The sequence below is a fragment of the Eptesicus fuscus genome, chromosome 13 (assembly GCF_027574615.1).
Source record: "Eptesicus fuscus isolate TK198812 chromosome 13, DD_ASM_mEF_20220401, whole genome shotgun sequence".
Classification (NCBI taxonomy): Eukaryota; Metazoa; Chordata; class Mammalia; order Chiroptera; family Vespertilionidae; genus Eptesicus; species Eptesicus fuscus.
Window position 1 is genome coordinate 26,750,062 of NC_072485.1, and position 15,234 is coordinate 26,765,295.

The 15,234-nt window shown below is 41.5% G+C and overlaps 1 protein-coding gene across 1 annotated transcript in view; it reads right to left on the reverse strand.

Annotated features, from left to right (window-relative positions):
• Positions 1 to 15,234, reverse strand: part of NAALAD2 (N-acetylated alpha-linked acidic dipeptidase 2) — a 46,844-nt gene that overhangs the window by 23,805 nt on the left and 7,805 nt on the right. Inside the window, exons 5-9 of the mRNA XM_008149158.3 lie at positions 13,305 to 13,491; positions 10,526 to 10,627; positions 9,722 to 9,847; positions 5,068 to 5,254; positions 308 to 401 (exon numbers count right to left, since the gene is read on the reverse strand). Coding sequence (XP_008147380.3) covers positions 308 to 401; positions 5,068 to 5,254; positions 9,722 to 9,847; positions 10,526 to 10,627; positions 13,305 to 13,491 — 696 coding nt within the window. The remainder of the gene's footprint in view (positions 1 to 307; positions 402 to 5,067; positions 5,255 to 9,721; positions 9,848 to 10,525; positions 10,628 to 13,304; positions 13,492 to 15,234) is intronic.

Sequence of the window (15,234 nt, forward strand, 5' to 3'; positions counted from 1 at the left end):
TTAAAATGCAGGTCAAGTACAAATATCAAATGAATATTTAAGAAAATCCAACTACTTCAAAAATCTCAAATCAGTATTTTTATCTTTGGGCATAGTTTTGCTTTGAGACTCATTTGTAGGAAAAATGTTTTCTTAGGCACTAAACTGCATTTATAGGGGTGGGGGGAAAGGTGTGCTCTGTTATTCCTACTTCAGGAGCTATTTTGGTCTGATACTTTTAACATAATTAGGTCACATTGATTTTAGAAGATAAATGAACACATTAGTGCAAAATATCTTAATCTCATAACCAACAAGAAAACTGTACCGTAATAATATTTCTGCATCATTAAATCCAATGGGATGTACAGGGATTTGGGGTATTCCCACTCCTTCTTCAACATCAAGTCTAAAGGTGTACTCTGCAAATATAAATTGCATAAAATGAAAACAGTTGAAGAATCTGAGCTAGGGGTATAAAAATATTTTTTGTTACTATTGCAGATTTGCTATATATTTGACATTATTTTCAAATTAAACGTTCTGCCCAAATCAATGATTGTTTTAACTAATATGATCTATTTAAACCATTTACATTCTAATTTAAAAATCAATTATAGGTATTGTAGCTTCCCAAACTTGTTTTGACATTTCACACAATTCTCCTGAATTTTACAAGCATATTTTATTTTCTCAAGGATATCCTGCATCCTTGGAGAAGCTTCAGTTAACCAGATACCTAGAAAATGGTTCCCATATTCTGAAACTAGAAATAACTATAAAAAATTTAAAGGGAATTCAAGAGATCTTGGGAATAAGTGGTAAACATCTTATTCAAACATAATATTCTCACTAAAGAAAGGTTGTAACATATTAACAGGTTTGAAAACCTCCTTGGGACTTTGTCAACCAAAATAGAATTGTATAACACTGAAACACCTATTTAGAAAAAAGGTTTCAAACAAATGACATCAGATTCTACCTTCAGAAACTAGAAAACAAAGATAAATTAAAAGTCAGCAATAGGATAGAAAGATCAGCGCACAAATATAAGAAATAAGAAACAGAAAAATGATAGAGATTATCAATCAAACTCAAAGATGGTCCTTTGAGAAGATCAATAAAACAAATCTTTGGCAATATGGATCAGAAAAAATAGTACATAAATTGCTCATATCAGGAGTAAAGAAAATATTACTCTAGTACCTGCAAACAAAAAAATAAGAGATTATTATGAACAACTCTATGCCCATAAATTTAATAACTCAGATGAAATGGACAAATATCCTTGAAGACACAAAATATCAAAGCTCACTCAAGAATAAATAGATAACCTAAATAGTCATATATCTATTAAAGAAATTGAATTTGTAGTTAAAAGCATTCCTACTAACAAAACTTCAGGCCTGGTGGATCTACTGAGCAATTCTACCAAACATTTATAGACAAAATCAAATCCATTCTTATAAACTCTTGCATTAAAAAATGAAGAAGAGGAGATAGCTGCCAATTCATTCCATGAGGACATTAATGACAACAAAATGAGGACCAAGATATTACAAGAAAACTAAGCTATAATCTGATATCCCTTAGGACTACAGACTAATATTTTAACAAAATTTTAGCACAAATCCAGCAATATACCAATATATAAAAAGATAATGCAATATAACCAACAAGGATGGAAAAGTTGGTTTAACATTGAAAAAACCAATTTAACTTAAAGATAAATAACTTAACATTTGATTTCAATAGATGGAGTAAAAGCATTTGACAAAATCCAGCAAATATTTTTAAATACATGTATTAAGATAAAAATTCTTCTCACATTACCATAGAAGTAAACTTTTTAATTTGACAAACGATCTGTAAAAAAACATACAGCCCTACCCAGTTTGGCTCAGTGGATAGAGCGTTGGCCTGAGTACTAAAGGGTCCCAGGTTCGATTCTGACCAAGGGCACATGCCCGGGTTGTGGGCTTGACACCCCCCCCCCCAGTAGGGGGCATGCAGGAGGCAGCGAATCAATGATTCTTTCTCATCATTGATGTTTCTCTCTCCCTTTCTGAAATCAATGAAAAAAAAAATTAAAAGCAAACAGACATACAGATGGTATCATACGTAACAAAGACTTCTCCTTAAGGCAGGAACAAGGCAAGGATATCTGTTGTAATAAATTTTTTCAACTAAGTACTGGAGGTACTAGCCAGTGCAATCTGTATATATAGAAGCCTAAGTGAAAGAATGACTGAACGACTGGTCGAGTTGCTATTACATGCACTGACCACCAGAGGGCAGATGCTCAATTCAGAAGCTGCCAGCCCTGATGGGACCAATCAGTGGGAGGAACTGCAGGCAGGAGGTTGGCCAGCCACAGGAGTTTGGCTGTGGAGCACACTGACCATCTGGCCAGCCAGGGGGAGGGACCCACCATGCATGAATTTGGGGCAGGTGCTCTGACCTATAGGTTACCTTGCTGCTGGGGTCCGGCTGATCAGGACTGAGTGAGATGAGCCAGACACGCCCTGGAGCCCTCCCACGGTCCCTCCCCAGCTGGCCAACCTCCTGCATCCCTCCCCAGCCCTGATTGTGCACCAGTGGGGTCCTTTGGCCTGGGCTGTGCCCTCTTGCAATCCAGGATCCCTCGGGGGATGTCAGAGAGCCGGTTTTGGCCTGATCTCGCAGGCCAGGCCAAGGGACCCTCCAGTAAGGCAATAACAAGAAATAAAAGGCATCCAGGTTGAGGTTGGAAACAAATTGTTTTTATTTGCAAATGACATGATTATCTATGTAAAAACTCTGATGGAATCTACAAAAACTCTATTAATGAGTTTAACATGTTTGTAGGATACAATATTAGTGTATTTCTTCTAAAAATACAATAGTATTTCTATGTACCAGCAATACAGTTGGAAACTGAAATTTAAAATGTAACTTAAGGTAACAAAACTCTAAAATGCTTATGCATAACTGTGCAAATTAATATATATATATATATATATATATATATATATATATAATCTCTAAAGTGAAACTTTAAACACATTGAGAGAAATTAAAGAATACCTAAATAAATGGAGAATTGTACCAGGTTCAGGGATCTAAAAATTCAAATTTTTAAAAAATATCAATTCTCCTCAAACTGATCTATAGATTTAATTCAATGTCTTTCAACCTCCCAGGAGGCTTTTTTGTGAAAATTGGTAAACTGGTTCTAAAATTCAAATGGAACTGACCTGGAATAGTCACAAAAACTTTGAAAAAGAAAAACAACTTGGAGAACTCACATTTCTATTAGAATATAATGTTAAAAAGATTTATCATACTGCATGTTGATAAGGATGTGGCAACTGGAGCACTCATACACTGCTGCTGGAATATAAAATGGTTCAACCACTTTGGAAAACAATTTAAAGTTTTCTTTAAATGCTAAAAATACCTCCATCACATTACCCAGCCCTTCCATTCCTATGTATTTACTCAAGAGAAATGAAAGCATACATACAAAGAGGCTTGTATACAACTCTTGAGAGCAGCTTTATGTATTACTAGAGGCCCAGTGCACGAAATTCATGCATGGGTGCTGTCCCTAGGCCTGGCCGGCTATCAAAGCGCGAGTGTCTGGCATGGAAGGGCAGGTCCCAGCTGACCTCTGGCCCCTGGGCAGCACCTGGGCCCCCGTGCTCTCTCCTCCATCTAAGTCACAGCACCTGAGTCCCCATGTGGAGATGCTGCGAGTGTGGCCAGATGGGGCTCAGCATGGGCCTCAGTGGTGGCCCGCAAGGAAGCTGGGCAGGCAGCGCACTCTCTCCCAGCTGGCCTCACAGACCGGCTCCTGTGCAAACCCACGGGGAAGCCCAACCAGCCCCTGTGGTCCCAGCGGCTGCAGCCCGGCTCACCTGGAAGAGGCCACGCAGGTGCGGAGTGGGCTCCTCATGGGCACCTGGCACCTGAGCGTGAGGGCTTCCCTGGCACGCAAGCCCCGGTCCCGGGGGAGGTTAGCAGGAGGAGTGGGAGCAAGCTTGGCGGACACCCCACATTCTCACCGCACCTCTGTCCCCGTCACCCCCACCCCCAGGTAGCCAGTGAGAGGTCGCAGTGTGTTGCAGATGTCGAACATGTCCTTGGTGGTCAGCGCATGTCATAGCGAGTGGTCAAACTCCTGGTCAAACTCCCAGTCGAGGGGACAATTTGCATATTAGGCTTTTATTATATAGGATAGCCCAAAACGGCAAACAATCCAAATTTCAATCAACAAGTAAATGAATAAACAAACTAGTATATCTACTTAATGGAATACTACTCAGCAAAAATAGAATGAGTTATTGACACATATCAGTAACAAGGACCTCAAAATAAGTATGCTGACAGGAATCAGATCAGTGTTTATGTAGGGGTTAGCAGGGAGGGGGCAGGAAGGGTTGAGAGGGAGCCATTACACAGAGATGAGAGGAGCCCAGCCAGTGTTGCTCAGTGGTTAAGCTCTGACCTATAAACCAGGAGGTCAGGGCACATGCCTGGGTTTCGGGCTCGATTCCCCCACTGTGGAGCATACAGGAGGCAGTAATCAATGATTCTATCTCTCCTTCTCCCTTCCTCTCTGAAATCAATAAAAATATATTTATAAAAAAGAGCTGCGAGGAAACTTTTGGATTATAAATAGATTCACTAATTTGATTGTGGAGATGGGTACATGCTAGTAGATGTCAAAACTTCATACTTCACATATTAAATAACAAAATGTCTCCTTGGTATTTTTAAAAATAGAAATGTATGATCCAGAGAAGCATAAATCACTAGGCAATTCAGAAACGCTACATCCGAGTTGGATTGGAGGATCTGTGTTTCTGAACCTCCTCTCTACTAAAGGTAGAGAGAGAATTGAACTGACCTTCCCTTCTCCATGTCCACATCTCATGAACATTTACAACTAAAATAATACAAGGGAAATGTCTGAATTCCTAGCAAGAGCAATCCAAGTTATGATTACACACAGCTTTAATGTTGTCCTGTAGATGCTTGCTTCTATGCCTTCTAAGGGCAAGTACTATTTTTGCAGAAACGGGCAGACCACGACTCATCCCTTACCTTTAGCTGGGTAGCCTGGAGTGAGCGGATCACCAGCACCGTTCAGATTTAACACGTTCCCTCTCTGGGCTGCAGTTCCAGGAAGGTTCCATCCTTTGGGATACGGCTGTACCTCAGGGGCAGAGTAGTCAGCTGGGTCTGAGTACAAGATGATGCCTATGGCTCCTGCCGACATGGCGTTGTGAACCTGCAGGGGCAATGTGCAGTCCATGACGTACAAATGGCAAATGATTGACTTGTTCATCTAAGCGAAAACCACCTTAATAATGTAAGCAAATTCAGACACTGCTTTTCATCATGCTGTTACTCATTTAGCTCTCTTTGCCTTGAATATAATGTCTCAGTAGACCTAACAACTCTCCTTTATTCTACACAACTCCAAATAAGTTATCACTTCTGGGAAACATTCCTACTCTTCCTAAAACTGGAAAATTAATGTTTCCTGCCCTGGCTGGGTAGCTCAGCAGGTTAGAGCATTGTCCAATATGCCAAGGACTCGGTTTTGATCCCCAGTCAGGGCACATATAAGAATGAGCCAATAAATGCATAAATAAGTGGGACAACTAATCTCAGTATCTCTCTCCCTCCCTCCCTCCTCTCCCCCTCTCTCTCTCTCTCTCTCTGTCTGTCTCTCTCTGTCTCTCTCTCTGTCTCTCTCCCCCTCCCCCTTTCTCTCTCTGTCTCAATCTTTCAATCTCTCTTTCTCTCTCTCTAAAAATAAATAAAAAAAGGAAAAGTTAAAATTAATGCCTCCCCTCTTCGTACTTCTATATTTTGTACATATTTCTATTTTAGGATGGATAAAAGTATTTTAAGATCTTTTAAATATCTTTTCTCCCCTGGGTTGGCATTCTAAGAGATTAGTGTTATTATTAGCATTTCCACTCTATATGTAAGAGAATACTGGCACAGAGTATTTTTAAGAACTATCCACCCTCCAAAATCTGGTACATCATAGAGTAACCACTCCACAATATGTGTGGAACTAAACTAATTTAAAATTATGTGCAGAAGAGTCATAGTGTTTAAAAATTGGCCACAGTGTTTCTGTAAATGTTTTCCTAATAATCCAAATTGACCACAAATAAGAAAAAAAAAATATATATATATATATATAACCCTACTATGCAAATAGACCGAATGGCAGAACAACCAAATAACTGAAAAACCGGTTGCTATGACATGCGCTGATGACCAGGGGGTGTGCACGGAACACATGGCAGGCATTGGTGGCAGAGTGCAGAATGTTGCAGGCGTCGGCCATGGCGGGATAATGGAGCAATGAGCAGGGGCACCAGACCAAGGCAGGACGCCAGTCGCTGTCATCAGGGTGAGCCTCTGGTGGTTACTAAAAATTCTTTGTTCTCTTGCACTGCAGCCCCGCCGGTGCTTGCACCTGCTGCTGGGGCCAGCCCCGCTCGCACTCGCTGCTGGCGTCCAGCACAGGCCCCAATTGCTTGGCGCTGTTAGTGCGTTCAAGTGGCAGCGGCCGACCCCAGTTGCCCCTCAGGGCTTCTCCACCTCCCTCTGCTCCTGAGGGGCAATCAGGGCCAGCAGCCGCCTCTTGCACCCGCTGTTGGCACCAATGCCACTGCTTACATCCACTGCCAGCCCTGGCCTCACCTGCACCCGCAGCTGGCGCCAGAGTTGCTGCTCGCACCCACTGCCACCACCCAGCACTGCTCTTGATCGCTCGGAGCTGTCAGTGGGTACGAGCAGTGGCTGCCAGCCCCGATTGCCCCTCAGGTCTTCTCCACCTCCCTCTGCTCCTGAGGGGCGATCGGGGCAGCAGCTGCCACTCACACCCACTGATGGCACTGGCCCCATGGAGAATGGGCCAAGACCCACCCCTGTGCCCACTGCAGCTTCGTGGTCCACAGTTCCTTTCAAGGTGCACGAATTTGTGCACTGGACCCCTAATAAGATACTAAATTACGCATTGCCAGAAGTATTGTAGCAAAAGATAGATAACCATCAGTTTTGATCAATTATAACATTCAGAAACCATTCATATATAATGTTAGTGAGAGAATAACCTGTTAAAACTATTTTGAAGGATAATCTGATAGTGTGTATAAAACTTTTTAAACAATATACAATATGAATCAGCCATTCAGCTTCTAGGAATCAATGCTACAAAAATATCTTCACACAAATGTTCAAATACACAGACAAAGATGTTCACAATGGAATTATTTGTAATTCTAACAAATTTAAGACAACAAGCATCTGTCAACAGAGAAATAGTTAAATAAGTTGCTATCAATTCTGTGAAATATTATGTAGTCATCTAAAGTAATGAAAAATTTGCTTGATAAACAGTTACATAGAAATTACTAAGTATGAGTCACGATCTGAAGTGCTTTCATACACCAAGTCATTTAATCCTAACGAGGATTCTAGGAGTTTGGTATTATTGTTAGCATTTCCATTTTATAGATGAGGAAACACTGGAACAGAAAGGTTAAGCAATTTGCTTACAGTAAAAGACCTAGGGCAGTGATCAGCAAACTCATTAGTCAACAGAGCCAAATATCAACAGTACAATGATTGAAATTTCTTTTGAGAGCCAAATTTTTTAAACTTCAACTTCTTCTAACACCACTTCTTCAAAATAGACTCGCTCAGGCCATGGTATTTTGTGGAAGAGCCACACTCAATGGGCCAAAGAGCCGCATGTGGCTCGCGAGCCGCAGTTTGCCGACCACGGACCTAGGGAATAGGAAGTCCAGACTAAACCAGAATCCAGGCTAGAGAGATGTAGAGTCCCATACACTTAAATGTGGAGGAATACCCACAAGTTATTGCTGAGGGACAAAATAAAGTTATACAATATATAGTGTCTGGTGCCCTCTTTGTTAAAAAATTATATATGTAAAAAATCATTATAGAGACATATATCTATACTCATATTTCACAGAATTAGGTCTGGAAAGAACTGTTAAGATTATGGCTGGGCAATGAAGTTGGGTAATACAGGAGAGCTTTTTGGGCTTTTGTGTTGTTTTCTTAATCCTCACCCAAGGATATTTTTTCCATTGATTTTCAGATAGAGTGGAAAGGCAGGAGGGGGGAGAGAGAGAAACATTGATGTGACAGAGACACATAGATTGGTTGCCTCCTTCATGTGCTTCGACCAGGGTTGGAGAGCAAACCCTCAAGGGAGGTACCTGCCCTTGACTGGGAGTCGAACCCATGACCCTTCAGTCTGCAAGCTGATGCTCTAAACACTGAGCCAAACTGGCCAGGGAAAGCTTTTTAAAAAATTTCATATAAATGTCCTTCAATTAAATAAAAAAGCAAATATTGCCTGGCCGGTATTGCTCAGTGGTTGTGCATCGACCCATGCACCAAGAGGTCTCCAGTTCAATTCCCAGTCTGGGCACACGTCCAAGTTGCAGGCTCAAGTCCTAGGAGGGTGCATGCAGGAGGCAGCCAATCAATGTTGATGCATCAATATTTCTCTCCCTTCCTCTCTAAAAGCAATAAACACATTTTTTAAAAAGAGGGGGAAAAGCAAATATTGCTTTGGTAATAAAATTATTGAAAATAATTTCTTTCTAGATATGAGATAACATAAAAACAGGATTTTCTGTGCAACCATGGAAATAGCTATCTCTATCTCTATCTATATCTATATCCTGTCCTATCTAATAAAAGAGTAATATGCAAATTAACCATCATTCCAACACACAAGATGGCTGCCCCCATGTGAACACAAGATGGCCGCCATAAGATGGCCAGCAGGGGAGGGCAGTTGGGAGGGACCAGGCCTGCAAGGGAGGACAGTTGGGGGTGATCAAGCTTGCAGGAAGGGCAGTTAGGAGTGACGAGGCTGACAGAGGAGGGAAGTTGGGGGTGACTGGGCCTGCAGGGAAGGGCAGTTTGGGGGGACCAGGCCTGCAGGGGAGGGCAGTTGGGGAGGACCAGGCCTTCAGAGGAGGGCAGTTAGGGGTGACCAGGCTGGCAGGAGAGCAGTTAGGCATCAATCAGGCTGGCAGGGGAGTGGTTAGGGTGATCAGGCTGGCAGACAGAAGTGGTTATGGGCAATCAGGAAGGCAGGCAGGCAAGCATTTGGGAGCCAGCAATCCTGGATTGTGAGAGGGATGTCCCATATTGGAGAGGGTGCAGGCTGGGCTGAGGGACACCTCCCCCATGCACGAATTTCGTGCACCAGACCTCTAGTATATAATGAAAGGCTAATATGCAAATCGACCAAACAGTGGAACAACTGGTCGCTCTGGCGCACACTGACCATGAGGGGGCAGACGCCCAAGGCAGTAGGTGCCCCTGGTGGTCAGTGCACTCCCACAGGGGGAGTGCTGCTCACCCAGAAGCCAGGCTCACAGCTGGAGAGCACAGCGGCGGTGGCAGGAGGTAAAGAGCAAGGGGTGCCGGACGGCAAGAGCCCTGGACTACGAGAGGGATCAGGCCTAAGCCGGCAGGTGGACATCCCCTGAGGGATCCTGGACTGCAAGAGGGCACAGGCCAGGCTGAGGGAACCCCTCTTCCCAATGCAAGAATTTCGTGCACTGGGCCTGCTTTATATATATTTAAAGCAATTTTGGAAACAATATAAGATGTTCATCTATATTTACAGAATATATCTTATCTTCTTCACTCTAGGACTCTAGGAAAACAAATAACACAGTACTTTATTTCCCCTGAAGATCTTCCCATATCTGGCAATAACAATCTTTCCCGTGCAGTTGATGCCCATTTCTCTTTCTAGTTTGAAAAAATCTTCAGTACGAGCATAGTTTACATATACAAGATCTCCCTGTAGGGAAAACAAACAAACAAACAAAAAAACCAATACATAACACTGCTATAGTTAAAGAGAAAACCGAAGAATAAGTTTGCTCCACAACACTCCATCATCAAATGCTGTCTTTCATGCTTGGGCTCAATAGATAGGTCCATGCTAATTTTACAGAAGTAGAAAATATTTCAATATGCTCAAAAGTTTTAAGAATGACAATGTGTAAAACATTTTAAACCACGTGTCCTACTTTGAAGAAACTATCAGTGTACATTGAGTTGTGGGAAGTAGGATAAATAAAAGTCATTTTAAAATCCCAGCTATGTTTAATTTCCAACTATGGAGTTCATCTTAAAATGTCTATAGTCTGATCTATAAAATCACATCTATAGTTCTGAAACAAAGTCAGACTATGAACAAAGAAAAAAACTTGTAAAAACATCTATTGCTCTTACTGAGTTAAAGGCATGTTTAGCATTTCTTTATTTCAAAAAGTGTCATTTGGTCATTAGGGTCTTATTTTTGTGTATTTATTTTCTTACTTTTTCTGTTGTTCTTTTTTTAGCAAGTGTGTGAATAGCACTGAACCTCAAAGATCAGCATGCATGGTCCTCCTAATCTCTTCGGTTTTAGTCCTCCATATATATAACAATGAAAGTTTTAAAGAGTTGAATAAGAAGATGTTTTTTATTTTACCTCTGGCGTGCCTTGGGCTGAGAAAGCATTATATGGTGGTACAATATCTGTAACATTCTCATATCCATCTGGTGGCGGCTCAATGTATGATGTTTTAAAAATCTAGCAAGCAATGAAACACATGACATTAGGAAGAAAGTTTCTAGATTGCTATTAAGGAATAATGCATCTTGCCCCAAGTATACACTTAAGATCAAGCATCCTGAAACTAGGTTCTGTAATCAAAAGATAAATTCCACTGGCAACAAGGAGAAAGAGCCTTATCATCATTATTGTCTTCAAAATCATGGAAACGTCTATATATGCATGCAACTTCAGGTAACTAAAAGTTCCCACATGATGCATAAAAACAGGCTTCGAAGGTGGCACTCTCATGATTCTCCTATTCCTTTCCATTTGTCTCTCATCTGCATTTAAATAATGTTTCCCTGTGTTTTATCTGAAGTACAGTGCTAGCTTCATTCCATACTCCCTTCCTGGGAGGTTTCATTGACTTAAAATTTCACCCATACCTGATATGCTTATGATGCCCGACCTTCCAGACATGTATTTAAGGGCCTGATGGACATTTCAGTGTGGCTGTCCAAACTCAACTGCTTTAACTTTGAATTTATCTTCTCTAATCACAGGTCTACTTCTACATTCCCTACTGCTATTATGAGCATCACTAGCTAGTCACCCACACCAGACGCCTAGGAATCAAACCGAACTCTGTCCTCCCCTCCTTCTTCCAATCACTAGTCAAGTCCTGCTAATACTGCTTCCTAACTATTTCTCAAGTCTATCCCTCTTCCTCGTTCCTGCTAACATCCTAATTCAGGGCTTCATCATCTTTTTTACCTGCATTGTCTTAGACTCCAACCTTAACTCCTTTCCTAGTCTAGGTCTAACCTGCAGATTGCCCAAACTATCTAAATGCCTCTCTAACCACACCCTTCCATTTTCCTAGGACTTGTCAATGGTTTCACTGACTGAGGTTGAATGTCTAGTTCCTTAGGACAGTGTATAAGCCCTTCCATGACCTCCCCCAAAACATATGCAGTTGACCCTTGAACAACACAAGTTTGAACTGCAAGGGACCACTTATAAGCAGAAATTTTTCAATAAATATGTGCAATACAGTAAATGTAATTTCTCTTATGATTTTCTTAATAACATTTTTCTAGCTTACTTTATTATAAGAATCCTATATAATAAAAGGGTAATATGCAAATTGACCCTAACAGCAGAACAATCAGTCGCGATGATGCACACTGACCACCAGGGGGCAGACGCTCAATGCAGGAGCTGCTTCCTGATGGTCAGTGCGCTTTCACAGGGAAGCACCACTCAGCCAGAAGCTGGCTCATGGCTGGCCAGTGCAGCAGCAGTGGTGAGAGCCTCTCCTGCCTCCTCTGCAGCGCTTAAGGAGGAGGGCTCCGGGGCTGCCAGAGGGATGTCTGACTGCCATCTTAGGCCCGCTCCCCCTGGGGGTCCCCGACTGCAAGAGAGCATAGGCTGGGTTGAGGGACCCCCCTGAGTGCAAGAATTTTTGTGCACTGGGCCTCTAGTATAGTATATAATACATGTAACATACAAAATGTGCATTAATTGACTGCTTATGTTACCAGTAAGGCTTCCTGTCAACAGTAGGCTATTTGTAAAGTTTTGGGGAGTCAAAAGTTATACATGGATTGTAGGTCGGCACTCCTCACCCCATGTTGTTCAAGAGTTAACTGTATACTGATTTATCTCTGATCATGGCTCACTTTATTTTTTTCATGGCTTGCTTTATATTTTACACTCTTGAAATACAGAAAATCTTTTAATTCCCCAATAATATGAAATTAGTACATCTCCAGTTTTGCCAATATTTTCTCTTCCACCTAGAATTCTCTTATCTTGCTTTTTCATATGATTAATTAAACCTTTAGAATCTTCATGACTCACACATCAACTCTTTTGGGAAGCCTTCTCTGACTTACAGGGAGGTATGGACAAAAAAAGGGGTTCTATGGAAAGTAACCTTACAAGATGATCTGATCATAAATTCCTAACTGGGCAGGTCACACCCTAAACATATAACATTTGCTGATTTCTTTTAAAAAGTTTATTATTCCATTTAAGTACAGTGCTCATTTACATATTTCTCCATGATTATCTTTTGTAAAAATGGCATATAACTTTTTAGTAAAAGGTGATCTTTGCCTTAAGCAAGCCTTGTCCATTGTTTCTGTGCATTTAGGTTAACACACCTTTGAAATAACCACCCTCAAGGGAGCTCATAATCTTGTTAATTATCCTGTAATTCAATCCCCACTTTGTTTTCTCACACCTCCATGTGATCTCCCTATGTTCCCTCCTTAATTTCAAATGCATAAAAAGTCGCAACCTGGCATGTGATATCAGTTTGACTCAAATAAACTTATAATAATTATCTACAGGTTTGGATGGTCTTACATCAACACTCGGCCACGTGACCCTTTTCATTGTAGATAAAGAACCCAATCATACTCTTCATAGCACTTACCACGTTGATTTGAAATGATGTGTTCTAATGTCTGCATCACCTTATTTTAAGCAAAGGAACCATGCCCTAGTCTTCATTCTGGTCACAGGGCCTAGCACTGTGCCTGGCACATAGTAAACACCGAATAATTAGTTTGCCAACTTAACTTTTCTAGAAAAAAATGAGTTCCAGTGCACTATTAACAAATTTATCTTTACTTGACCCTACATTCCAATTCATGTTAAAAGGTGCAGTTGTAAAGTATGAGAAGTACCAACAATTCTACATCACCTCAGTGCCATCTTCATCCACAAGTGATACATAATTGGCATTTGTCTCATTAGGGTAAGACAGGAGAACATCATAATGAACCAACTTTGCAGAGTCCAGTCCAAATTTCTTCCACTGCGTTTGGATTTTCTTGGCAAGCAGCAAATTTTGTTCTGTTCCCGCCAGATGAGGGAGCTTTGTAAAAGAGCTAAAATGAAAAGAGAACACAAGGGGGAGTTAACGACTACTCTTTTCAGATGATGTGCCTAAGAACTGTTCTAGATGCATTACTCATACTTTAGGCATTAACTTATCATTTCTATATCAGAGATAAATAAAAAACCCAGCTAGCATTACCCATTTCTCGATGTGCCAGTGAGGGGGAGCAGAGATGGCCACCTTAAAATGAGCCTTTTGGTGTACTGATTATTTTAAGCTGGTTATTTCCAAGAAATAAACATCTCAGAAAAAAATCTTTGGCCTTTCCCTCTACTGCCTAAAAGGAATTCAAACACAGAACCTGCATCATGAAGGGAGATATCATCGCAGGTAACCATAGTTTGCTATGAGCCAAATCTGATAGACAGGAAGGAATCTAGCAAGGTCCATTTGATCAAAGTCCTCTCTGTGTTCCATTGTTTAAAATAGCCCAGAAAATACGTATTTACCAATACAGGTGACTTACCCTCATGCCCTTTGAAGTCCCATGTGATTTGCCTTCCTGCCCTTTGAAGTCCCAAACCACAAATGCCCTTTCCTTTAGCTCCAGGTGGAATGCAAGCCTGAACTGCGGGATCTGTCCTCTGGCCCCATATTCTTATGGGACCCCCCATGTGTACATATGCAATAAATTTGGTTATTTTCTCCTGTTAATCCATCTTATGTTAGTTTATGAGTCTAGCCAGAAGACCTGGGAGGAAAGGTAGGAGGAAAATTTATTTTTCTGCCCCACTTCAGTTTGTTTCCTTTTAAAATGTGTTTTTATTGATTTCAGAGAGAGGAAGGGAGAGAGAGGGAGAGAGACAGAAACATTAATGATGAGAGAGAATCACTGATCAGCTGCCTCCTGCATGCCTCCTACTGGGGATCAAGCGGAAACCTGGGCATGTGCCCTGGCTGGGAATCGAACCATGATCTCCTGGTGGAGCCACACCAGTCGGGCTGCTCCACCCCAGTTTTTAAATGTTTGTGTGTAGCTACAGGTTTCACATCATGCTCCCCTGGAAAAGAACACATTTCATGGTAAACACATACAATCAGTAGAGGCTCAGGTGTGAGAACTCACCCTAGACAAACATCATGCCTCTATACCAGCGGCATGCCTTCTTGCTGCTCATCAGTAAGCAAGGACATTTTGAAAAAATATGTTTGCCAGAGACCAGTTGGGCAAGTCTATTTAACATAACATATAGATTTTTTTAAAATATATTTTATTGATTTTTTCACAGAGAGGAAGAGACAGGGATAGAGAGTTAGAAACATCGATGATAGAGAAACATCGATCAGCTGCCTCTTGCACAACCCCTACTGGGGATGTGCCCGCAACCAAGGTACATGCTCTTGACCGGAATCGAACCTGGGACCCTTCAGTCCGCAGGCCGACGCTCTATCCACTGAGCCAAACCGGTTTCGGCTAGATTTAACATATATATACTGAGTGGCCAGATTATTATGACTACCTGACGTTTGTAGGCTAATAATAATAACTGACGTTTGTAGGCTAACTAATAATAACTGCATCGTATGGGATATGGAAGTCGAAGGCCTGTTTGAACACCTTTGCTGTCTGCAGTTACCAAGATAAAACGTCTCCAATTCGCACAGGAACACAAGGATTGGACAGTCGAGCATTGGAAAAAAGTCTTGTGGTCCGATGAATCACATTTCCAGTTGCATCATGCAGATGGCAGAGTGAGAATTTGGCGGAAACAGCATGAAAGCATGCACCCAC